Here is a 27,456-nt window from a genome sequence, read left to right on the forward strand (position 1 = left end):
GTTCGTTCCTTCCTTCCTTCCTTCCTTCCTTCCTTCCTTCCTTCCTTCCTTCCTTCCTTCCTGTTCTCTAGGGGGAAATATTATGAACACTGGGTTTCTGAAAATACTTATCCATTCTTCTTTGGTTAGCATTCAAGTATGGATTCCTTCCCCCCAAATGTCTAGGAACTAACAGGAAGGATTTATAGAATCTGGCAACTTTGGTTAAAAGCATGGGGACTGGACTTCCACAGTGACCATGTCCTGGGAATGAAGAGAAGCATCTTGATTTTGGAGACAGTTTAGAGATAGACTCAATCAGTTAATTGAGAATTAATTACAAGTGAGAGTTTACCTACTTTTAGTTAAACCTAATGCCAGTGAGTGTGGCATCAAACACTATAGGTTGAATCCATCCTGTTTTATTTTTCTTCACTTAAGTATAGAACTCAACTGCATAGGTCAATTCTTCTTCCTTTAGTTTTTCTTACATCCTTTTTATAAAGGGAACCAAAATTCAGCTAATACTCATCTAAAGTGACCTGATTGGTATCATTTCCATAAACTCTCATCTCTCTGTCTTTAGATCTAGATGTCTGTGTTTCACTGATGACAGAATTTTTTATTGTTATTTTTTCTTTTAATAATTTTGATATTCTCACTAATAATCTGTTCAATAACATTTGTTATGACCAACTGCATTCTTCTCAGACTTGTGCATATAGTTATCTGGTATTTGAATATGGCTTGTGTTTTCTACATGTGTTTGTTTTCAAATGGCCTCCCGAGTATGCACTGATATTATTCAAAGATAAGGAGAGAATTCTGACCAAAGCAAAGGCAGGAAGTAAAGAATTCATAGAAGGATTTTTTAAAAAGTTACAGCTACGGTGATTTAAACTTGAATCTGATCAATATTTCTAAACCTAGCAAACATTTAAAAAAAAGAAGTCTCTCATCTTTCTATCAATAGAAGTGTTTTGTTGAGATCTCAGTTTATTTATCCCAGATTATAGAAGGTTAAGGTCAGCTTTTCCTGGGAGGAGAAATATTTAGCATAGACCTTTTGGTATATTTACATTTGAAACCAAACTGTTCCTTGTTCACCTTATCAGGTAAAGCCAATGAAAATAGAGATTTTTTAAAATATTGCCAACAGTATTAAATATATCCCATTTTAAATTGTTAAGTCTTCAGCACCCCTCAATTTGCTTTCTTACTGCATTTTCATTAGCAATTTACTTGGGAAGGACCAAGTTGGTGAACATAAAGCCATTTTCCACTATACTTTCTGTGAGTAGAGCAGTACTTCAGGGGATCTGTAGTAAATTCCCATGTTCTGGGCTTATTTTCCCTTGGTAATTCCATTTTTTCTCTTTCTTAGCCCAGTGCAGGGAGAGTCTTAAGCTAACCCACCTTCTGCTGAGCCTGCCAATTAATCATAGGACCTGGTGTGGGATGTAGAGGGAAAGTTTCATGGTCACCAGCCCACTCCTTACAACAGCCTCTCAGCCTCTAGCCAGAGGGTCTTTTGTCTCTGTTGAGCCACACTTAGCCTACCCTCTGACCTCCCCATTTCTAGATCTCTATCAAAATCTGGTCATTTGGTAAGGGTCTTCGCACCAGTCCCACTTCTGGCACCAGTTGCAGTGGTTGCAGTCCCACTTTCGAAGCTACATCAAGTATTTCAAGAAATTTTTAAATTTGTGGGAAGAGACAGTAGGTGTTTCCATTGCAGTTTTTAATACTAATCAGCTGAGGATACAGAAGGTAATCAGAATGGAGAGACTATGCAGAACAGAGCAGAGGCTGAATATCTTTTTTAAAAAATTTTTTTAGTTGTCAATGGACCTTTATTTTATTTATTGATTCATGGTGCTGAGAATTGAATCTAGTGCTGCACACATGCTAGGCAAGTGCTCTGCCACTGAGCCACAACCCCAGCCCTGAATATCTCAATATGGCTTTTGTTCTGCTCACTATTCCTTCATAGAACTATCCATTGCAACACAGTCTACACTGGTTTGATCATTACTTTGATTCAAATGAAAGCCATATTTTGTACCATACAGTCGCTTTTCTTCTTTTCTTTCTTCTTTTTTTTTTTTTTTTTGAAATTTCAGTGCTGGCAGTTGAACCTAGGACCTTGGGCATGCTAGGCACATGCTTCACTGCTAAACTACAATGCCAGCCCTCCAGTTACTATTTTTTCTTTGCAGGGGGAGGGGTTTGAGGTGTGGGGTGGTTACTGGGGATTGAACTTGGGGCACTCTACCACTGAATCACATCCCCATCCCTTTTTTTTCTATTTTATTTAGAGACAGGGTCTCACTGAGTTGTTTAGCAACTTGCTTTTGCTGAGACTGGCTTTGAACTTGTCATCCTCATGCTTCAGCCTCCTGAGCTATTGGGATTACAGTCTCCAGTTTCTCTTTTTGGGGGGGATGTTTTGGGTACCAAGGATTGAACTCAGGGGCACTTGACCATTGAGCCACATCCCTAGCCCTGTTTTGTGTTGTTGTGCCAAGGCTGGCTTGAATTTACAGTCCTCCTTTCTCAGCTGGTATTACTCCAGTTAGTCTTTATGGGTAGTTTCTATCTTCATTCAATAGAAGAATTTACTCTTAACAAAAGGCCTTTTTATTTTAGGATCAGCAAGCCCACATCCTCCTTATTTGGGGGCAGAAATCAAGGTCATTTCCTAGGTCACTGAGAACAATGTCTCTCTTTAGAGTACATCCTTTTCCCAGGCTCTGATTTCTTATCCTTTAATCTGGTTAGATGTTAGATTAAAGAACTTAACTTCAGGTGTACTTCCCAAAAACATCCAACTGAACTTAAAAAACTTGTTAATATGTTATTTGAGACACCTTATTTGATTTGCAAGTAGACAATGCTTGTTTGCCTAAAATCCCAGAAAAGCCCCTGTGATAACTTGAAGCCTTTGGGGCTGAGGCATACAGTATTTTTCAGTTTTTTATTATTTTTAATGTGTTAACAAGCAACCTTGGTAGAACCTTAGTTATTAGGAGATATCTTGTTCATGAACCTCCACTATCAGAAACACAACTTAATAAACCAGAATTAAACAGTAAAGAACCAAAGGAAGGTGGTATGTGCCTTTTATCGTAAAGGGATTTTCTAGGTCTTAACGCAGGGCCTTGGCAATGTTTTTGTAGGTGAGATTCAAATGTGTGGATTAATTTAGCATATTTGAAATTTTAAAAACTTGGAGGTTAGAGCTTCATATCAGCAAGAAGTAAAGGATAGCATGTAAGTTAGCTTGACTGAGATCAACAATTAATAGTTTGATGGGAAGTGACAGCCCTCAACCCCTATCTTGAATCACTTTAGAGAGTGGACCATATCAGGGATTGTAATGGTGCGGAACAGTTGGTCCTATTTGTAGTTTTGGTGTAGCAGATTCCCTGGGAAGCAGCAACTAAGGCAGATAGTTTATCAGGGAGTACTTTGGGATCATCACTTGAGGAATGGAAGGAAAAGTACAAGAAGGGCAAAGGAAATAAGCTTGGGTAAAGGGAGAAGTTGAGGTGCAGTGAGATGTCAACAGATACTTCAGGGGGTCCTAGAAGTAGCTGTAAAGCTGAGATGGCCCTTGAAGGGTAGGTAGAGTTTATGGGTCTGTAACAACACATTGAGGACACAAGCTACCCCCGGAAAAATGTATGAACTTCTGTGAGTTATCTCTCTCTCAGCCAAGAACAATTCCCAGAAAGGACTAATGCTGAGGATGTCACCAAATAGCACACTCAGAAACTGGAATAGGAATCTTCTAATCCTGAAGGGGGAACTCAGGTTCAAAATACCCCAGCATAATCTAATAAGGGAAACGAGATTTTAGAATGATTTTGGAAAGATCACTATAAAAATGGTTGAACACTAGACTCTTTATACAAATGAAAAATAATCATTTTGTTAAACATTTGATAAGCTCTTATTACATTTAAATCTCAGAAATCTAGGAAGTCAACTCACAGGTCCATAACTACTGATAATTCTGGATAGTTGAATTGTCATTGCACCACAAAGGATCAGGACTTGTTAGCATTTTGTGATATGGGTATGGTCAGAGCAATTTTGTCTTCAGGCACTCTTTTGTTCAGATTCCTGCTCAACCTTTTTATTGTGTACCCCTGTGAATCAATGCTGAGGCCTCATTGAGAGAATTATCCAGACCTCCAAGTTCTGATATTATACTGATGTGAGTTCAGTTGATATATATGAAATTACTCTTTTTTAAAAATCTTTTTATTGGTGCATAATAATTGTACAGAATAATGTGTTTCCTTGTGGCATATTTGTACATGCATATAATGTGATCAGTTTTACCCCCCAGTGTCTTCCCAATCCCCTTCCTGTGTCCTAATGGTCTTCATTCTGGTTTACGAGAGAAAATATTCAATGTTTGTCTTTTTGTGTCTGCCATATTTTACTTAACATAGTACTTTCCAGATCCATTTTCATGCAAATTACATGATTTTATTTTTCTTTATGGCTGAATAAAACTCCATTGTGTATATGTTCCAAATTTTCTTTATCTAGTTCTCTTTTGATGGATACCTAGGCTGATTCTATTACCTGGCTATTGTAAATTGTGCTGCAATAAACATGAGTATGCATGTATCATTAAAGTATTCTGACCTGGGTTGTATGGTGAATCTACTTTTAGTTTTTGAGGATCCTCCATACTGATCTATCCCACTGATAGTATATAAGAGTTCCTTTTCTCCCCTCATCATTGCCAGAATTTTTTTATTTGTATTCTTGATGATTGCCATTCTGACTGGAGCTAGATGGAATCTCAATGTAGTTTTGATTTGCATTTTCTCTGATGGCTAAAGATGTTAAACATTTTTGTTTTCATGTACTCGGCCATTTGTACTTTGAAAAGAATGTGTTTAGTTCATTTGCCCATTTATTGGATGGGTTATTGTTTGTTTTTGGTGTTGAGGTTTTTAGGTTCTTTGTGGATATTAATCTTTTGTTAGAATAGTACCTGACAATACTTTCTCCCATTCTAGAGGCTTTCTCCTCACACTGTTGTTTCTTTTGCTATGCAGAACCTTATTAGAAAGTGCTGGTTTTTCAGGTTAAAATGAAATGAACAACAGGAATTCAACTTTATTCAATGTGAAAAACATTTCAGAGAAGATGGGTCTGCTGCCATAATTTTCTTTAAATTCAGATTTCTGGAAGGAAACATTTTTTTATGGTCTGGCTCATGGTGCTAAACATCCAGTTTGGGAGATAACTTGGAAAATCTTCCTATAGCAGAACTATTTTGCTTTATTCTGGAATAGTATAAGGCTACATGGAGAAATTAGTAAAAATTGATAAAAGTTTTAAAAATTAATTGAAATAATAGAAACAAAAACCTCAAGTAAGATAATCATAGTGTATAAGCATTTTTCATCAATAAAATTTTCATATGCTAGAATAAACACTTGTTAAATAGTTGTGCTTTTATATTTCAGAAAGAAAATTAAGAACCATTAACTTGCGTGGCACGGTGATGCACACCTGTCATCCCAGCAGCTTGGGGGCCGAGGCACGAGGATCTCAAGTTCAGTGCTAGCCTCCGCAAAAGCAAAGTGCTAAGCAACTCAGTGAGACCCTGTCTCTAAATAAAATATAAAATAGGGCTGGGGATGTATCTTAGTGGCTGAGTGCTCCTGAGTTCAATCCCCAGTAACCCCCCTACCCCCCCACCCCCCAGGGAAAAAAATGAAGACCATTAACTTGATTATTTTTGTAACAAAATAGAACTTTTATAAGTTTTCATCTCATTCAAAATGTTATTTTAGTTCTCTATGGAATAATATGGCTTAATAGGACAGAATATTTGCCTGAACTTTTTTTTTTTTCCTGGTCTTTTAAAACTCCATATTAACCTAGGCTGGGAGGGGTGGGGAATTTCAAGGAAAAAAAAAAAAGCTTCTTGGCCCAGGTTTGGTTTTTAATCATCAAAATGGACTCATCAGAATCATCAGGAGAAAACTGTCCATGTTGCTTTCTGTACTTGGTTCTGTTATTTGTACCATGAAGTAGTCAGCAGACAGAGGGCCAACTGCATTAGAAAATGTGTTCATGGGGCACTTGATACTTAGTCACTTTAATGGGCCAACTTAAAGTCACTTTATCTTGTACATCTTTTAGCATACGTAAGGATGTTTTCATGTAAAGCACTTAGTTTTTCAGAATTAATATGTCTCATCCTTGGAAATTTTAAATCTTCCCAGCAATTTGTACTCTTATTTTTTTTTTAATAATTAAGGCACACAGTATCATCTGATAGCTTGTTAAGAAAATTAAGTAGTGACACTAGTCCCATATTTTAACATTGGTTTTAGAGTTGAGTACCATGGATACAGTAGTGTGAGCAGACACATGACAGAAAAGGGCATTTAACTTTCCCACATTTGTAAAGCACAAGAGGTGGGGTTTTCAGTTCCTTCATGTTGAAACAGTAATTAGATGATATAATCATAATTAAATCCATAGATACTGACAAAATATAATGAAAGTATAATTTTTAAGACTATTAGCTGCAAGCAATAGGAAAGGCAATTAAATAAGATAACTTCAAAAAATTATATTAAAAGGGTATTCTCCAAGTCTGTACTCTCATCCAGCATGATACATAAATCTCTGGATTAATTCAAAGGGTCTCATGAAGTCTCTTGTGCAGAAGACAGAGAAGCCTAGGGGAGTCCCAATGTTATTGTCTTGCCCTTCCTTGGAATATTGGGACCATCTCCGTGAATAATGTGGCACATTTCTGGTATAGAAATCAATACTTCCTCCCTTTCCAGGTAAATTGAGCAGTTTCCTGATATTCCTTATCTGAAGTCTACTTGTTTCCATCGTGACGTATCATGTATCCTCTCATCTTGTCCCATGCTGGGTATAGAGGGTCAGTGAAGTTTTAAAGCAGCAGGAAACAGAAATTTCTCTAACTTTTTTCAATAAAATATCATTTAATTTTTCTCTTAGCCATTGCAGGGTTGATCTGTTGCTCAGAAGCCTTTATTTGGGGCAGGAGGCAGAGAGAAGTAAAACCCTCTGCTTCATGAATTATTTCCCTCACGAGTTATTTCCCATTTTGTTTGTCTTTGCTTGATTCCCAGGTAGGTCTATGGTTTAGTATGACTCCTTTTACTCAGTATGTTTCTCAGGAATTTAAAGAAGTATAAAATTTTCAAACCCATATATTCAACAATGTTTTATTTATACCTTAAAGTCTGCTCTCAATTTTCACCTTTATTACGTATTTGGAACAGAGTGGTGTTTTTATTGGGTGCTGAAAAAATAGCTTAATTGAGGTTATAAGGACCAGAGATTAACCCTGTGCAATAGAGAACAGGGTCCCCAGGCATGAGACTGGGAAGGACCAGTTTACTGCTGTAAGACCTGTCAGTTCTTTGCCTTTTCTTCATGCCCCACACACCTGTCAGCACAGTGCTGGAGATATAGATTGACTTAGCATGAGACAGACTTCCAGATGCATATGAGTTTGCATGGTTAATAATGGTCTTTAAAGACTGGATTTATTCCCTTTGATTAACATGACAGATAGGCAAAATCCATGCTTGTTCCGTGATAGTTCTGGTGGAAGTGAAAGCTTTCAGCTACTTTTCCTTTTCCTGTTCCTTTCGCTGTTTCTCCTGAAATCCAGTAAAACTTAAAAGTTTATGTGTGTCTGTCTGTCAAGCATTGTATCTTTGTAGTACAATTGCTTCTTCCCCCAACTTTGTCTATTGCTCAAGTGACCTTTGTTGGATACAGTATATAAATTTAGATAAGATTGTTTTGTTTTGCCAACAGGGATTGAACCCAGGAGCACTTTACCACTGAGCCACATCAATAGTACTCCCCACCCCCCACCCCTGCTTTTTAAATGTTTTGAGACAGGTCCTTGCAAAGTTGCTAAGACTGGCTTTGAACTTGTGATCCCTACTATTTTAGCCTCTCAACCCCCCTGGGATTATTGATATGTGCCATCATGCCCAGCTAGATAAGGGTTTTTAAAGTAATAGAAATAGCTAACATTTGTATATATTGTCTTTTATAGTGTACTCTACATGTTCACACACAGTACATTATTACATATTCCTCACAGTAATTTGTGTGGTAGATATTATTTTATAGGCAGGAAGAGTACATGTAGGATCCCTCTGTCCCTTGCTTCTCTGTTGAAAATATCCCATCTGATGTCATTTAAATTATATCATCTTATTGTTGAATAAGTACTTCTCATTTTATTTCTTCCAAATTGTAAGTGCTCCAACTTCTTCCCTCCCCTCAATTCCTCCTAGTATATTAGGTCCTTTGCACTTCCATATAAATGTTAGATTGAACTCGTTAATTTCTATGTACATACACATAAATCTTTCTGTAAATGATTGGAATTGTGTGAAAACTATAATTATCCCCAAATTTTAGCAGAGAATTTGAAACCTGAAGAACTCCTGAAAGGAAAGAGCCCAAGAGTTTCTGCGGGCTGACCTCCATAGGCTAGTACCTGAGGCTCACACATTTTCTAGCATCTAAGGTAATCAGATAGGACTCTGGGAGAAGCTCACATCAGATTTTGGCTTAGCACTGGGTCACTACCAGCCCTACCAATCTAATGTGAACTCCCATCTTCACTCTTTGTGAAGTAAGTTGCTTGCCATTCAGCATAGGTAGCAAGTAGTGCCTTCCTGTTGACAGGGTTTGGCAGTACTTCAGTGGAATCAGTATTCAGCTACATCTGAAGGTGGTTCTCCCTTCCCAGTCCTGTTCACTGACGATGCAGGATTATCGCCTCCATGGTGAGCTCATGATTCTGATGGAAAAGAACTTAAGTTATTTGGGTTTTTTCTCCTTAATATGTAATGCATTATACTTCTACAGATATTAAAGTGAATAAAACCTTAAATCTTTTGGGAAACTTACCACCATTTCCCATCATATTATATGTTTGTAGTTAAAAACTCAGGAGAACTAAAAGTACATATGAACAAACAGACATATAGAAAATTAAATACTTCTGACATTTTTATGAGTCTGCATTTGTGCAGTAAGAGCAATTATTTCTTCATGAAGCCCTATGGTCTTAGGTTCTTCTGAGTAGAGGATTTTTATCTAACTCTTTTAGCTTTACAAAGAAAGCTTTAACAGGGAAATTTCAGATGAGTGACTTCAGCTGCATAAGTTAGGTAAAAGAGTAGTTTGTACTAATTTATTTATTTCAATCTTTGTGGGAGATATTATAAGGTAATACCTTGAAAAAATATAATAATACTTCACAGGTTAATAATTCATAGAAATTAGAAATAACAAAGTTGAGAAGGGGAAAGGTCTATTATATAAAGTGGAAGCATGCTCTTTCAGCCTGTTCATTGTCATAAGTGATTTAGTTTGTTTTCTTCACCTTTTCAGATCTGCTGGCTCCCTGAATGTCTCTGTATATTACTCTATTTGGATTTATACCTTTATGACAGTTATATAGATGCAGAACCCAGTGAGGGATTTTCCCAAAGGGACATCTTTGCCCAGTACTCATCTCCCCTAAGATATTGGGTTACCCTCCTTCAAGGTGAACTCAAGTTAGCCTTGCAAGGTCTGATAAGAGAATGCCCATTCTGGAATCTTCCCTCATTCTACTGCAGAGTTTTTTCCCTCTGAGATCTTGCTTTGGAGGCTAACTTCTCTCTGTTCTCTGTCAAAAACCAATAGGATGAAATGATATTTGAGAATGTAGTGTATACATGGTCCACCCTTCATATTGAAGTTAAGATTTCTATGTCAGGTATGGTCACTAAAAATTACACATTTGGGCCTCCATAACTTACCCCTTCATGAGGTGTCTTCATTAAGTTCCATTGTGCCCTTTTATTGACACAGTATACAAATACCATTATATAAGTAGCAATGTTGTCATTTTTACCAAGCTGTTGTTGAAAGATTGCTGTGTATAGTATATTTTCTCCTCAGGATTCCTTTTTTCTATGTATCTGTGTGTATGTGTGACTCTGTTTGTGTGTGTTTAACAAAGCATCACAAAACAAGTGGCTTTTACCAATGATAACTATTTACTCATGATTTATAGGTCATTAGTTTGGGCTGTGCTCTGCTGTATGGTTCTCTGTCCATACTGGGCTGCTTCATGGACTGTGGTCAGCTGCAGAATGGCTTACCTAATCTTGGCTGAGTTCTCACACGTGTCCAGAGATAGCTGTGGTCAATGTAATTTCTTGTCTGCCAACAAGATATTTGGGTTTGTTCATAGAGAGAAAGCAGAAATGTACAAAATCTCTTGAACAAAGAGTTTAGTTTAAATTGCTACACTACTGCAGTTTTCTTTTGGCCAAAGCAAGCTAAGCCATAATCTAATACAGATTCAAAAGATGGAAAATAGATTTCATCCCATGATGGGAGGAACTAACTGCAAAATCACATTGCAAGGATGTGGAAATAGAGAGGAGGGAAAACTTATAAAGTTTTCACAGTGTATGTATATGTGTGTGTGTGTGTGTGTGTGTGTGTGTGTGTATACATATATGAAAACTAAGAGCATACATAATTATGCATTCTGCATTTTAATCACCAGATATGCTGCATATCCAAGTTGATAATGCAACCTTGTGCATATATTGAGGAAGTTTAATAACTTTGTATGTGTGAAGTATCTCATCAGATATCAGGAACAGAAGAGGTATTTAGTCAATGGAAGTTACAAAAGGAAGAAGAAGGAAATGTAACTTTTTTTAGGCAACTATACAAATTCCAGTAGTCCTCCTTCATGGTTGACTTTATTTCTCCTTCGATAGCCTCCAACATTCATTCTCCTGGTTGATGATACTCAGCTCTCATGTGACCCCAGACTGCCTCTCACTGCCTCTCAGATCTTGGGAAAGTCACTTGACTGCCCCATTATATCTTCCACTCAAAATAGCAACTACTTCATAGCATTACTAGAAGGATTTAAGTAGCTATTATATGTGACATATGAAAACTCTGGATGTATCATTTCCCAGGAACTCATTATGCCTTATGGAATTTTTGTAGCATTTTCTTAACATTTTCTTCATATTCCTAGCATCCCTAACTGGCTCTAGCATTTTTTAAGTGAAATTTTGTTGTTGTTGTTTTCAAGCTACTGTTTGTTCATTTCTGCTTATACCATGTTAAAGAAAATTTGACTTTCACAACCTTAGCCTGCACAGTAATCTTCAATATAACACTGCTATTCCGTTAATCTGATGGATCCCCTTGCATAGCGTCTGTCTTCTCTGATCAGAAATGACATTCTTAACATCAATAGCTTTTAGGCTTTTCTGACAGGAAATATTTTTGAGGATGTATATAATCAGTTATGAGATATGCTTGTCAATAAATTTTTCCTGCAAAAATAAATCAGAAATCCTATCAAAATAGCATTAAGAAAGAATCCATTTTCCTTAGTACACTCCATGAAATGGTCATGCTTGAAGCTTATGAGAATTTTTATTTAGGTGAAGTTTATATATTTAATTTGTGTGCTGGCCATCTTTCTAGCCAGCCAATCTGAATAAATTTCATGATCTAAGCAGGAAGAAAATGGTCGAGATCTGGAGTTAGCCTTTTCCTTATAAAGTTTGTCTCACCCTTCTTTTCCCTTGACTGACATCTTCCACTTCTCAGACTCTATGAATTCCATCACAGACCTTTTTTCCTCCCTTTCCCTATTTATATACATGCTCAAGCCAAGAAAGAGGAACATTTTCCTAAAACTCTTCTCTGTCTTTGCCTTTTCTAGAAAGTGAATGACTGCAGTCTTTCTTCCAGTTTGAAAATGCTTCTGACCTGATCTGTATTTCACTCATACATTCCCTCCATCACTCATTCATGTACCCATTGTTCATCTGGTAGCAGCAGTATAATAGACACTGTGCTGGATGTGCTGGTCAGAAGACAAGGTCTGATCCTCACCTGTGGATTTTATCTTTTTGTAAGAGGGACAGTAAATGGAAGGGTACCATGGCCAGGGTCTTAGGAGGGTTGTGAACAAAGGCTTCCTTTCTAGGTAGTATGGCCATGTACCCAAGTTGGACAAGAGTCACAGGGTTTTGGAGTAGATGTGGTAAAGAGCCAGGGGGCTGGGGGGCTGGGGATGTGGCTCAAATGGTAGTGCACTCACCTAGCATGCGTGAGGCACTGGGTTCGATTCTCAGCACCGCATTTAAAAAAATGAAATAAAGATATTGTGTCCACCTAAAAAAATAAATAAATACTTAAAAAAAAAAGAGTAGGGGCTGACTTAGGGCTGGATTGAGCCTTGTAATTGTGAAGTCAAGGTGCAGCACAGTCATACATGCCAGTTATTGCAGTATAGTAGGAAGAGTAGATTATTACTCCAGCGTTAAAAATAATACTTCAGGTATGTTCTGCATTAAATTGAGGTATTTTATGTAGTTTATCCTGTTTTTTTAAAGCAGAATTTTGATGTAAGCATCAAGATAATAGTCAAGTAACATCCCTAAGATCCATCAGCTAGTAAGAATTTAGAATTCAAATCCAAACCATATTATCTTGTTTTGATTAAGCATTCCAGTTTTAATAAAATATGCACAGAAGAGCTAATGTCATAGTAACATACATTCATTTAATTTTGTAGCTTTGGTAGAGAGGGGTAACATCTGCAAAAATATTCTACCAAGATGAAGGCCTGATTGGCCCTAATACAAGTCACTGAGGGCTTCTGGGTGTGTGGCCACACAGGTTGTAAATGTGGCCTCTGAGAATTAGTTATAACCTGTACAACCTTAAGCAGCTGCCATGGGCCCAATTTGTGGGTTACATAACTCTGTAGACTTTGCCTCCACTTTTATTAATTGTTATATCTATGTAATTCTCTTACTTGAAAAGTTAGATGCACTTAAAGGGAATGGGCAGGGAAATGAAGTAGGAAACTGGATAATTATTTTAGCATGTATGTTATACTGTCATTGAATATTTAAGTAAAAATTTCTACTTCAGGTATAGTGCATTTGAATTACTATTTTTTGCTGCATCAAAATGATCATACACTTCAGTTGTGTACAGTGGCACACACCTGTGGTCACAGCTACTTGGGAGGCTATGGCAAGAGGATCACAAGTTCTTGGAAACTTAGCAAACCTTGTCTTAAAATAAAAAGGGCTGGGGAGGTGGGCCAGAGTTGTAGCTCAGTGGTAGAGTGCTTGCCTAGCATATGTGAAGCACTGTGTTTGACTCTCAGCACCATATATAAATAAATAAATAAGTAGATAGATAGATAGATAGATAAAGGTCCATCAATAACTATAAAAAATGAGGAGTGCTGGGGAGGTAGCTTCAATCACCAGTATTACGAGAGAGAGAGAGAGAGAGAGAGAGAGAGAGAGAGAGAGAGAGAGAGAGAGAGAGAGAATATATGAATGAATGTTAAAAAGGTTAGGGATTTAGCTCAGTAGTACAGCACTTGCCTACAGTGTATGAGGCTCTGAGTTCAATCCCCAGTATGTAAATAACTAAAAATAATAAAATGGAATTGATTGTAGCATTGTGGTTAGAGCACTTTCCTAGCACGTGTGAAACCCTGGGTTCACACTCCTAATGGCAGAAAATGATTTTCCAACTAGACCAGCAGTCATAGGGGAATGATTTCAAGGAAGAAAGTGTCCTTGTGGGAAACTAGATGGCTGAACTCATTCTACAAGTAGGAGACCCTTGGGAACATGGTTTTGTTTGTTTGTTTGTTTGTTTGTTTGTTTAATTTGGAGTCTGCCCTTTTATCCAAATCATGAGCATCTTTGTCCTCAGGTTTCTTACTCCAGGCCTTCATTTCCCACCCAGACTATTGCAGTGAGCAGCTCCAGTCCCTTTGTGTATCTGGGCACCACAGAATTGCCCTCTAAAATGAACCATGCTCCTAGAATCACTAACTTTAGGGATGTAGCAAGATGATTCTGGAACAACTTCTCAGGCCAGATAGGAAGGAACTGCTTTAGAAAGATATGTCACAAGAACCAGCTTGAAGGGACTCTTATTGTCTACATCTGGGACAATTTGAGCAAGCACCAAACTAATGCAGTTGGAATTTTATGCATTTGGGGAGAAGGAACTAATCAGCTCTTACTGATTAAGATTGACTGGATGGGTAGATGGATGCTGAGCGGGTGAATGTGGGTAGATGAGGGAGACTTCCATTTACAAATGCCAGATGATGACTAGTAAATGAGGAGGGAGTGCTGCAGCAAAACAGTTAGCTCACACTACCATCATAGTAATGAGTAAATGAGATTCATCAGTAAATGAGACTCATCTAAGTCCATAGATGTATGAGGAACAGGATATTTTCATGGTAATGTGTTCCACAGATTGTTATTAGTGTGAGGAAAAAATAGTAATTTAGCAGAGAAGTTCGACTGCACTTTTATCAGGATCAAAATTAACATTACCATTGAGTGACCTGTGAACTTGTATTTCCAGATGAAATATCCCAAGAAAGACAAGTATCACCCATGTGTAATCTGAGTCTAATCATGGAGAAACATCAGACAAATACTTAATTGATAAGCAGGGGAAGGAGGAATTATATCTTTCCAAAGTATCACTAGTATAAAAAACAAAGGACTACGAAAATAGTCTAGATTAAATGGAGCTAAAGAAATGTAGCAATTGCTTTGCATAATGGTTCATTATGCTATAATCTTTGAGACTTGGGAGGCTGAGGCAAGAGAATTGCAAGTTGGAGGCCAGACTCAGCAGTTTCAAAAAACCATGTCTCAAAATCAAAAAGAGATGGAAGTATAACTGTGGTAAAGCATTCCTGAGTTCAATCTGTGGTATCCTACCCCACCCATGACACACACAAAGAAGAGATATGGCAACTAATGCCATATGTAACTGGACTAGACGCTGTATTTGGAAGTTTGGGATAGGGGAGAGGAATACCACAAGGGTCATTATTGGCTCAGTTGATTGATGGGAGCACTGGTGATAGATATATATTTCCTGAAGTTGATAACTGTACTAGAGCTGTGGTTATGTCAGAGAATGTCCTTGTTCTTAGAAAATAAACACCAAGGGTTTAGGTGGTAAGTCCCACAATATATATAGCTTACAAATGATAAAAGAGAAACATGCTAGGCATATACATAAAAAACTGGCCCTTGTTCCCTGTATATAATAAGCACATATGTGTGCGCACGTGCACACACACAAACACTTGAAAGAATATACAAGCAATAAATCAAACGGTAAGATATTAATGATAGTAATAACCAACACTAGATGAGTCTGGGTAAAGGTTCAAATGTGAGTGGTGTTTGTACTATTTGTAGTATTGCATCTTGCTTTAAGTTTGAAATGATTCTCTAATCCTAAAATTTAAAAATCTAAAATACCTTGGCCAAATCAGTTATTGTTTTCTTAATAAATGTTTCTTTTATTTGTGTCCTTTTCTTCCTTCTTTCCATTATCTCAGAAGTCCAAGGCTTGCGAGAAGGCCATCTCTGTGGGTCAGACGGTCATCACGAAGCACCGCAATACACGGTATTATAGCTGCAGGGTGATGGCTGTAACATCACAAACCTTCTACGAGGTCATGTTTGATGATGGCTCCTTCAGCAGAGACACGTTTCCTGAGGACATTGTGGTGAGTAGGCTTCTGTGGTGTCTGCTTCCCAGTGGACTTCATGTAAGCCCATAGAAGCTGAACCTTGAGAAGTTTCCTTGACTTTTTGAGTAGCTCATACCCTCAATAGTCGTGGCTTTCATTGTTCTAAATAGACCCAGGTGAATTTAGATTGATTTCCCCAAATTCTTTTAATTGAAAAGTAGTATTTGATCAGGAAATGCCTCAGTCTGTTTGTGCTGCTACAAGAAAATATCCCTGAGACAGGTAATTTGTAAATAGCAGGAATTTCTTTCTTACTGTTTTAAAGTCTGGGCAATCACAGTCCTTGAATAAAGGTCTGACATTTTGACCTCCTTGCTATGTCCTTACATAGTTCAAGGCAGAGGACAAAGTAGCTATGCTGTGTGGAGCCTCTTTTAAAGGGCCTTAATCTCATTAACTGGGAGCAGCACTCATGGCCTGGTCACTTCTGAAAGGCCCACCTCTATTTTAATACTCTACTCTTACATTGATGACACTTAAATTTTGGAGACATAATCAAACCATAGCAGATTTGAATCTACCTCCATTCTGTTACAGACTGTCTGCACATCAGAATTCCTTTGTGATATATTTTATTTTATTGCTGAATTAGAGAACATGGCATTTATTTATTTATTTTTGATAATAGCAGTTGTGGTTTTATTGTGTCCAACATACCAATAAATGAACTTTGAGCCTGAGCCTTTAGATGCCCACTCCTTGCCCAGCCCTAGACATCTGCCCCTGCTCACTGCTCCCATTCTGTGGAGAAGGGGGCATACTGGAGGTCACTGGCCGTAGTGTCTCACCTGTTAGGTGTGCACACCAGAAGCACAAAGAGTGCACTTGAAGGTTGGAGGTTTTAAGCTCACTTGATAGCACATCTGCATGAATAACCATGCTCCTGAGCCCCAAAGGAAGGCCTGGGGGCTCCTAATCAGCTGCTTAGTGATGTTCCTGGTTCTGTTCAGACATGTGAGGTAATAAGGGCTAGAGGAGCACCTTGTCTGGCCTTCCCCATGGCAGCAGGCATATAAATATAGGTAATATAAATAGTCCAACTACTAGATGAAAACATCCAGAGGAAGGAGTGAAATCCAGCCCCAAAGGGCACATGGGTAGATTGGGCATGAGTGGCCACACTGGCAAGTGACTGAGTGGCAGGTGTACTTCCTTCCTCTGGTGGTTGGAGGGAGAGATGTGTCTAGCCTCAAGGCTGGCAGACATAGCACATTGAAAAGGGAGAAGCAAGGGGGCCCAGTCACAGGTGGCTCAAGCCCCTGGCTTTAAAAGGTCATCCAATTGGAAAGGATCTAGATTATCTAAGCAACTCCTGTCGACTTAGAGATGAGAAAACCAATGCCTAAAGGGGAATGACCTTGCTGGGTCACAGTCAGTTTGTTGCTTGGCCAGTCATCTCTCCATTCCCCAACCAACGAGACCCATCTGCTAAGGGAAGAGGAAGTGAAACAGTTGGGAGCAGGGGAAGAGTTCATATAGAAAATGATACTCCTAGGTGCCTAGCCTCTTCCAGCTAAGAATAGGCTAGGAAAAAGATATAGTGAGGGATGGGTCTTCTCCTAATGCTAACATGAGTGAGCACATGTGCGCCACACATACAATACCTGGATACCCATTCTCAAGTTCAGGCTAGTGCCGAGAGAGAGAGAGAGAGAGACAGAGAGAGAGAGAGAGACAGAGAGAGAGAGACAGACAGACAGATACTGGTAGGAAGCTCAGAAATTTGGGGCACCTATAATAGGATCCAAATCCTAAATTGGGCACTTTCAGCATGATAGCTCTGCTTCCTGTCCAGGACAGATATAAGGGATGCTGACCCGCAAATTTAGGCAACAGTGGAAAAAATTTGATGTAAGTTGGGAAGTAAGGCAGGGAGAGTATGGGAAGAGGGCACTAATCAAAATTGTCTGCATTTCTCAAAGTTGAAAGAGAAAAGTGGTATGGGCCTAAGAAAACCCAGATGCTTGACCTAGTGGTGTGCTCCCAACTGATGACCAGCAAGGAAAGATTGCCTATGTACCCCCCTTGCCCTCAACCCATCCTCTAGAACTCCAGAAGTTAGAGAGTTGGGAGAGTGAAGAAGGAATGGTAGCTCTTCAGCCATCCAAGGATCCACTGCCTTTGTTCTTGCAGCTGAGGGGGAAGGCAGACTTGCTCTGGGGCTGGGTCATCTTGCTGGCCAGGTAGATAAAGGGCTCCAGAAGGGAGTGGTGGACAGCTACTGTTACCTTCCACAACTCCAACTAGTCTGACTTAGCTCAATGCTGAGCCATATCTGGGTCTACACGCCCCTGTTCCTGTAAGTCACACATGTTGCCCAGGACCACAGTGGTGACCTCCGTCTTATCCTTAGATTTGTCAGTCTCCTTCTTGAGTAGCTCCACATGCTGAAAGGACTCTCAGCCATCTGTGCTGTAGACCAGGATGTGGCCATCAGTGCAGGAGAAGCAGGACTGTGGCAGCTTGGCCCCATTTTGAAGCCCCTGGGTATTATAGGAATGCACCTGCTCCCGCACTTCCCTGTCTATCTCAGTAGAACCTACGTAAGTGTCTTCCTGGGTTTCAGTCATCTCAGAACCCACTACATGATTCCCATACAGGAGCTGTTCTAGGATTGAAATTTTACCCATAGATGCCTGACCACACATGACACCTTGCAACTCTCCTCCACCTTACAGCTCTTCCCCATGCTTAGCCTTCAAACTCCCAGGGCTCCCACAGAATCCTTACCAGGCCCCTCACAGTGGGTAGAAACCAGAGCAGTTGCACTGCCACAGACTTCCCTCTTCCACCACTTATTTATTTATTTTTCATATTTTAATAACTTATACATGATAGTAGAATGCATATATGCACTTTGGAATATCATACATAGGTGGGATATAATTCTCATTTTTCTGATTGTACATGTTGTAGAATCACTTTGGTCATGCAGTCATCTATGTACATAAGGTAATAATATCTGTTTCATTCTACTATCCTCCCTACCCCCGTATCCTTCCCTTCCTCTCCCCTCCATTCACTCACCTCTTTCTAATCTATGATAACTCTATTACTGCCCCCCCCCCGCCACACACACCCACCTTATTGTGAATTAGCGTTCGCATATCATAGAAAACATTCGGCCTTTTTGTTTTTTGGGGATTGGCTTATTTCTCTTAGTGTGATTTTTCTCCAACTCCATCCATTTACCAGCAAATGCCATAATTTCATTCTTCTTTAAAGCTGAATAATAATCCATTGAATATATATACCACATTTTCTTTATCCATCCATCCATCTGTTGAAGGGCACATAGTTTAGCTCCACAGCTTAGGTATTGTGAATGGAGTTGCTATAAACATTGATGTGGCTGTATCACTGTAGTATGCTGGTTTTAAGTCCTTTGGATAAACCAAAGAGTGGGATAGCTGGGTCAAATGGTGATTCCATTCCAAGTTTTCTGAGGAATCTCCATACTGCTTTACATAGTGGTTGCAACCAGCAATGTTTGAAAACATGGCATTTATTAATCTGACTTGACAATGTATTTAGATTTTTGGATGTTTCAACTGGGAACTAAAATCTCCACACAGGAAAAAGACTGTGGCTTTTGCTGGATTTTTTAAACTGTAGCCCTTGTCTGTGGTGTGTGTGTGTGTGTGTGTGTGTGTGTGTGTGTGTGTGTGTGTGTTTTCCCATCTGTCTGTCTTCTCCTTCCTCTGTCTCCTCAGAGAACATCTTGGGCTCATTTAGAGGAACTAGTGAATGTGTCGGGGCTAATGACCACCTTTGTTTCAAATATGCTTTTCAGTAGTGTTTCACAAAACAAGCACTTTCCACAGAGGACCTTTTGACACAGAGATCAGTTCCCTTAGCAGAGATCAGAGGTGGTCAGTCTGGAGGTGATCCTGTTAGCTCCTCTCCTTGGGGAGCCAATCTGAAGTAATATTTTTGTCACTTCTGCCTTCTCCTGAGTCTCTGTAGATGCTTTGCTTTTGTTTGTACTTGGAGAGACATTTCTTAATGACTCTTTAATAATAATAATTATGTATTGTTTACAGTTGTAAATTAAGTATAACCTTATGAGATTGCTCATAAATATTTCTAGGATTTTGATGTCTGATGCTGAAGAAACACTAATTCAGGGGCTGAAGATGTGGCTCAAGCGGTAGCATGCTCGCCTAACGTGCGTGCCGCCTGGGTTCGATCCTCAGCACCACATACAAATAAAGATGTTGTGTCCGCCAAAAACTAAATAATAAAAAAAATTCTCTCTCTCTCTAAAAAAAAAAAAAAAAAGAAAGAAAGAAAGAAACACTAATTCAGTCAACTATATTCTTTTACCTCTGTAACAAGTATGGAAACAAACATGACCTGCACACAAGAGGGAGGGCAGTCTGCTTTTCTCAGTCTTAACCGTTTTAATGATAAACACTTTATTCTGGGTGTTTCTGGGTAAGTTTACGAAATAATATCTCAAATATCTGGGTACTTTCTGTCACATTCAAGTTGACATAAAATTATTAATCATAAATATATTGTCCCACAGCACTGGATTTGTAGATTTCAGATGACTCTGCCATAAGCTCTGACTCTGTGGCAGAGTGTTGTTTTCTTTTCTGTAAAGCAGCCATATTGTGCTAGTCCACCCCGTTAGTAATGCAGTTTATCTTCTGTCTCAGTGTCTTTAGGATCAAGGCAGAATAATTATTTCCTGGAAACACTAACTATATTTCACATTCCTCAAAGAAACCTTTTCTTCATTAGAAAATATACCAATGGCATCAGAAACTTGTGGCAAAAAATATTTTCCTCTGTCTGAAAATTCTAATCCACACAGTGTGCTTATCAGGTGTGAATGTTGCTGAGAAGACAGTCATCACAGTGGTGGGACACAGTGTTTCTGGCTGTTGAAGATCTAGTTTCTCTATGCCTCTTGTGCTTGTTATCTAGGACTACTGTAAGGCTACAGTGCAATTTCAGTTTTTTTAACTATGAAAATCAAATTTAGGATATCAAGTTTAATCATTCCATTTATGTATGATATAAATATAGTCCCTTATAAAGCCTCATGCTTTAGTTAAAAAAAAAGTAACATTCCCTTAGAGTCAGTGATTACAAATCATTTCATAAACCCAACAGATGAGAGCCCTTTTTAATGCAGGCTGATCTATCCATATTTGAGAGTAAATTTGGCAGTCATTAAAATGCTTATGTTGGGATTATATGACTGTAGAGGATATTTGAAACAGTAGGGAGAAATTTTCTTTGGACTACAAGAAGTTTCTTTTTCTACCTGAGTACTTTATTTCCATGATATAAAAAAAAAAAAATCCAAGAAATTATCTCTCAGCATTCCACATGCAGAATGTATGTATCAGCCCAGGTAAGCTTGGCATGTAATCTGTAGCTGTCAAAGGAAGTAATATAAGATATATTACTACACACTTCCGTCTGTCAGTCTATGAAATTGCAACATGAATTGATTTGTCTTTTACTATTTTGATGGGAATGAGAGTTGTTCACCTGAAGAACTCAACAAGCACAGAAATTCCAGGGCCCCCTTAGCCTCCAGATCCTTGAGCATGCCCTGGTTAGCACTGGATTGGTGACTGTTTCCTTTCTTTTGATTTTGGGAGGAGGGGCTACAGCAGGCACTAGATTGTTCGTGGGCCAGCATGTAACATTCGCCACTGGAGGTGAGAAGAGAAACAGGACCACTTAGAAATTTGACAGCAATAGTCCATCACTGAAATTTCATGAGAACTAGCTAAATTTTTGAGCCTTTGTTGAAATGTGAAAGAAACATGAAGAGATTATTCTTTCAGATTCTGAGGATAAACAGTCATGGCCTTTGAGTTTTCAGAATCTTTGAAGAAACATTAATTTAGCCAGCTATGTTACGTTTACCTCTGTAACAAGTATGGAAACAAATGTGACCTGCACACAAGAGGGAGGGCCATCTGCTTTGCTGAGTCTTACCAAAATTTCTAAGAGCAAAGGTTCTTAGAATTAATTTTTTTCCTCGGGTATAGTACTTTAGTTAAACTTTCCAGCCTCATTTTTTTCCCTACTGAAAAAGAGAATAATAATTTCTACCTTCACCTTCAGAGATTATTGAAAGGACTAAAGACCTTCTTGATACATAGAAGGTTAAGTCAGTTTTTTTTTTTTTTGGCCGTGGAGGGGCGCATATTAACCTCTGTACACTTTTAAAAAAATCTTTTTTTTTCTTCCTCATCTAGTTTATGTCTTGATGAAATTTGGAGTTAGAAAACATACCCTCAGGACTTTGTTCCTACTTGTTATTTAAAGGGGCTTCAACTATCTACCTGCTATAAAGAAGACTTAGCAGCTATTAGAAGTCTACTTCCCTGCTTTATGCTTGTAGTTTTCTGAGAGTTGAAAGTGTGATTTCAGTAGCTTTTCATAACATACCCTGCTCCAAAATAAATAAATGTTCAATTCACAGATGGGATATCAAGACACACACACACACATACACACACACACATACACACACACACACAAAGAAAACAAACAAAAACCCTTTTGTTTGTCCAAGCTTCCCAGAATAGACTGTATGGGGTTGGGTCTGGATCACAGATCAGCTCCCTGCATTCCATTGCTTGTCCTCCCCACTTTTAGCACCATTTTATGAAGTCTGCTCCTTATGACTCTGTGCATCTGTGTTGGAAGACCTTGAGTGTCCCTCAAGGGTAAAGTATAGCATTCAGCAGACTTGGTGTGGGAAGCTTCTCTGTGTTCCACACTCAAACACCCCCGCAATCATAGGTGCAGATATGATCCGATTATTGTAGAGGCAAAAGAAAATAATTAAAAGTGTGTGTGAGAAACTAAGAGAAAAGTTGTTTCTAGAAGCATTCTGTGCTGTGGGATCCAGGGAAGCATTTTGGATTTCTGTTGGCTTCTGGGTTTTGAGGTGTTCTGGAATTTCATGTCAGGTGGCCATGCAGACATGACAGTGGTAGACACCAGATTGACCAAGAGACTTCTGCAATCAACGAGGCCACCTCAGCCTTGGGAAGTCCCGCCTCATCCTGAATTACTTTTATGTTTGTTCCAGATCGATCTTCTTTACCTTCACCCTCTGCTTATGTCCCTCTCCCCTAGGCAATTGTGATTCTTCTAGAATCCATGAATTTTTGCCAGAGAAAATTGGGTTAGAGTGTGAGAAAAAGAGAAACTAGACCCCACCCCTTACACATCCCAGTAACACCACACTGTGGACCAAGCCTTCATATATGGACCTTTGTGTGACTCTTAACATCTACATTGTAGCAAAAGCTTTAAATAGTTGTTGTTGTTGTTGTTGTTTGTTTTTTGTTTTGGGCTATGGTTCCGTGGTCATGGCCCACATGGCACCTAACTACTTGGGGCAGTATCTTTCTCTATCCTTACTGTGGAGCTAGGAGCTTTTGAAATAAAAAGCATCACCAAATCCCAGTTGATTTTTCTTCTTCCTTGGAAGGACTTTTATACTCATAGAAAAATACCTATTATTACTTTGATTTTTATCACTATTCAATTTAAAATATACTTTTATAAGCCTTTAAAGTTATCAGAAAAGCATTATTTATAAATCTAATTTTGCATAAAAATAAGAAACTCATTTTTCTCTACCTAATATTCACATGAATCTTATAGACCAACATAACCATTTTACATTTAAGTGATCAAATTTATTTTAACATCTTAATAATTATAAATTTCATATATGCCTTTCTCACGAATATCATATAACTAATAAATCAGTAGTTAAGTAGTTCATATTATCCCAAGTATCATCAAAAACAAATAACACATTTGTTTTTGTGATGTCCCAACATATTTGTAGTGTTATTCACAAAACACATTACTGTGCCATTATAAACACAACTTAAAAGAGTGATGGGTAAGTAGATAGAAAGACTTTATCCATCTAAGAGGGAACAATATTACCATGTTGGCTAGACTGACAAAAATTAGAGAACCTGAATGCTATTTAGAAACTGCATCTTGTTATACTTTTGAAGACTAAACCCACAATTATTGAACAGGGGATCCTAATTAAGGTCGAATTTCTTCCGATTCTTCAATTCTAAACTCTGTCCTTCACTGAAGCCCAGAACAATCTCACAAGTTTCCTAAATTGTCCCTTAAGTTTGTGGGAGTTAGTACATTTCAGGTGCTGGGTATTTATTCCCTTTTATTCTTTTTATGTGTGGTTGTTTTTTTTTTTTTTTTCCCAAGCCTGGGCCACACTAATGATTTGACTTACAGTTGCATTTTCTTTCACTTTTATAAATTGTGTATCTTCACTGACTGCATCTGTAGCTGTCATATTCTCAGTTTCTTCTTAGCACTGGTGCTTCTCTGAAGAGAAGTATTTCATTGCCCTGATGTCCCATGGAGAAGATTCACTAGTTGCAATGAAGGCACAATATCATTTATGTTTTTCTTCAAATATGTGCCTTTCTCACTTGACAGTATTTCTCTTATTTCTCTTTTGGTAATTATCTCAAAATGATTGATCTGGGAACTTATTCCTAGGAAACAAGTTCCTGGTGTTTCTTTCCTATTCTTTTCTAAAGGTGTAGCATCTTATCTTCAGTCTTAACAAAATGAAGATAACTACCTTGAACTTGAGGGCAATCGTGGACTTCATTATCTCTTCTTAGTACAGAGCTTAAATCCAACAATGGCTGGCATTGGGAGGCATATCTACCCTGTCATTATCCTGTTTAAACTCTGTGTTAGGATTCATGGGGGGATTCAAAGTTGTGTCAGCATAGGTGCAGAAATGATCTGGGTGCTCTGGAAGCAAAATGAAATAACCAAATGGGTTGAAAGACTAAGAAAAAGTTGTTTCCAAAAATAAATGCATGAAATCTGGGGAAGCATTTGGATCCCCATTTTCTACTAATTTTTTTTAATTGGTTTTATTTTTTAAATACATGACAGTGGAATGCATCACAATTCTTATTTCACATATAGAACAATTTTTCATTCCTCTGTTTGTATATAAAGTATGTTCACACCAATTCGTATCTTTATACATGTACTTTGGATAATGATGTCTATCACATTCCACCATCCTTGCTAATCCCCTGCCCCCTTCCTTTCCCTCCCACCCCTCTTCCCTATCTAGAATTCATCTATTCCTCCCTTGCTTACCCTTCCTACCCCACTATGAGTCAGCCTCCTTATATCAGAGAAAACATTTGGCATTTTTTTTTTTGGAATTGGCTAACTACATTTAGCATTATCTTCTCCATTTACCTGCAAATGCCATGATTTTATTCTCTTTTAAATTAATTAATTTTTGACATTTATTTTTTAGTTGTAGTTGGACACAATACCTTTATTTTATTTATTCTTAAGTGGTGCTGAGGATTGAACTCAGAGCCTCGCACATGCTAGGCAAGCGCTCTACTGCTGAGCCACAACCCCAATCCTGAAAATCTTATTCAAAAAATTTTAAAGATATTTTTGGGTTGTCTTATGTTGAGTCACAAACTTTTTTTTTTTTTTTAGTTTGCCTATGAATCCTTTATCAAATACAATTTATAAACATTTTCTCCTAGTTTTTATCTTGTCTTTTCCCTTTCTTAATAATGTCTGACGAGCAAAAGTTTTACATTTTGGTGAAGCACAATTTTATTAATTTGTTCTTTATGAGTAGTACCTTTAGTGTCCTATCTTAAGAAATCTATGCCTAACTTAAGATCACAAAGATTTCCTTGTATATTCTTTTCTAGAAATTTTATAGTTTCATGGCTTAACACTTAGATCTGTGACCTGTTTTGAGTTAATTTTTGTGAATGGTGTGAGGTTAGAGTCTAAGTTCTATAAAATGAAAAACACATATGTTGAATTATTATAAGGGTTAAATGAACACCTGTATCATCATAATGTAGCACTTTACACAGCAGATGCTCAAAAGATGTGATTCCTTTTTGCTTTTTGACTTCTGAGCTTTCTCAAAATTGCATTGTGGGGGTGGAGTCTTCTAGAATTTCCCTGTGGACAGCCCACTGTCTGTTGTATAGGTCTTCAAAATTTGATTGTGATGTTGTAATTTCTATACTTTTTAAAGAGAAAAGTATAGAGAATACCAGATGAAATGGTAGTTCTCTCTGCAGTGAGACCTTAAATATTATAAATGGGATGAGACATAGAAATATTTTAGTACTTTTCAAAATCAATTTCAAGATCATTTTTCAAACTGGGATACATTTTGGTTTTTCCCAAAAAAGAAGGGGAGAGAAATAAATTGAAAAGAAAAAAATTATAGCTATATAGTGGAACTTAATGAAGAGGTGCTTACTGAAAAGAAGAATTAAACTTCCATTTCCATTTTAACTTAAACCTTTCTTCGTAGCACATGTCCTAGTTTGGTAGGTGACATGCATTAAACCTAACGTTTCTCAAACAGGGGCTATGTCTGTTTGAGTTACTGCTACGTACTTAGTTTTCAGGACAGGGCTTGATTTATACTAAGTGCATGATTAATAGCCACCACATTCAGGTATTAAATTGGTTATTCTAGATAATAAGCGTGTTTTTTAAAAAGTTCATCATCAATATCAATAATCATGTTTTAAAATTGTGTTTAATTTTGTATTCCAAGTTTAATGTTCTTTCCAGGTTAAAGAATATTCTTTAAAGTAGGGCTATGCTCCTCCCCCAAGTAGTTACCAGTAAAACTCAAGCCTTCAGTGTTTGAGCATCCAAGAATTTTTTTTTTTTTTCAACAAAAGGGCTGCTATCCCTAAAGAGATTTGAAACCAATGGTTTGAATGAAGTGAATTGCCGTGAGAGTGAGAAATCTGCCTGGTAGAGCTCAGGGACCCACAGTGTTGATACAGCTACTGGCTCCTGAGGCTGCCCAGGAGCAGGATGTTGGGACATGTCTAAACAGTAACCCCCTATGAATGTTTAACACTAATACGGTGACATCATTTCTAAATCTTAGGGTAGGGCCAAATCAACTTCCATTTAATAGAACAAAGATAAGAAAAATTTCTTATTTCTCTTAATAAATACATGGGCAGATGTCACTGTTGCTGTACCTTATGGTAACATAATATCTGTATGTGTGTTCATTACTGACCCTTCCATTTTTCTATAGACTAAAATGGTACCCTAGCTGTCTATGATGCAAGTTTTCAATTTTAAATCTTTCTTTGTTCTGATTTGATTCAGATCTCAAAACTGGATACTATGACCTTAAGTGTGATATAATCAGGGTTGTATATGCATGTTTCATAAATGCCTGAAATTTTCCAGAGCTGATCGTTTCTGTTGCACATTTGTAAGCACCACTTTCTCCATATATGAAAGCAGAGCTCCCTGGGGCAAGAACAGTAAGCAGGGAGCTGCTTGTTTACATGCCATTTTACATTGACTTTCACCTCTATCTAAACACATGTGCTAACACACCAGAATATCACACATAAATTGGTGGCACATCATAGAAAGCTTGAGACCCATAAATCAGTGAAGAATTTATGCCCCTGTTTGATCATGGGTATTATTTTGGTAACAGACTAAGCTTAGGTCATCATTTGATTGTTATATCCAGTGAAAGTCAATACCATCTACTCATTGATGAATGATACTGCCTTCATTTTACTATTTCTTTTTTGTACTGTGTTTGAAAGAAGTTATCTGATTTTCATGAATAAATAAGAACAAATAATAATAAAAAATATCAAATCTTAATGATGATATTAATTATAATAATAATTTAAATGATTTGTTAAGTCACATCTTTTGTAAGTAAATTGTAAAAATTATAATAA

General features: G+C 37.9%; 1 protein-coding gene and 1 pseudogene across 1 annotated transcript in view; one reads left to right on the forward strand and one right to left on the reverse strand.

Annotated features, from left to right (window-relative positions):
* The window catches only part of Kdm4c (lysine demethylase 4C), a 399,763-nt gene that overhangs the window by 335,377 nt on the left and 36,930 nt on the right, over positions 1–27,456 (forward strand). The window contains exon 19 of the mRNA XM_026391491.2: positions 15,473–15,643. Coding sequence (XP_026247276.2) covers positions 15,473–15,643 — 171 coding nt within the window. The remainder of the gene's footprint in view (positions 1–15,472; positions 15,644–27,456) is intronic.
* Positions 17,949–18,356, reverse strand: LOC113184687 (NF-kappa-B inhibitor-interacting Ras-like protein 2; annotated as a pseudogene).

This window comes from Urocitellus parryii, chromosome 4, assembly GCF_045843805.1.
Source record: "Urocitellus parryii isolate mUroPar1 chromosome 4, mUroPar1.hap1, whole genome shotgun sequence".
Taxonomy (NCBI): domain Eukaryota; kingdom Metazoa; phylum Chordata; class Mammalia; order Rodentia; family Sciuridae; genus Urocitellus; species Urocitellus parryii.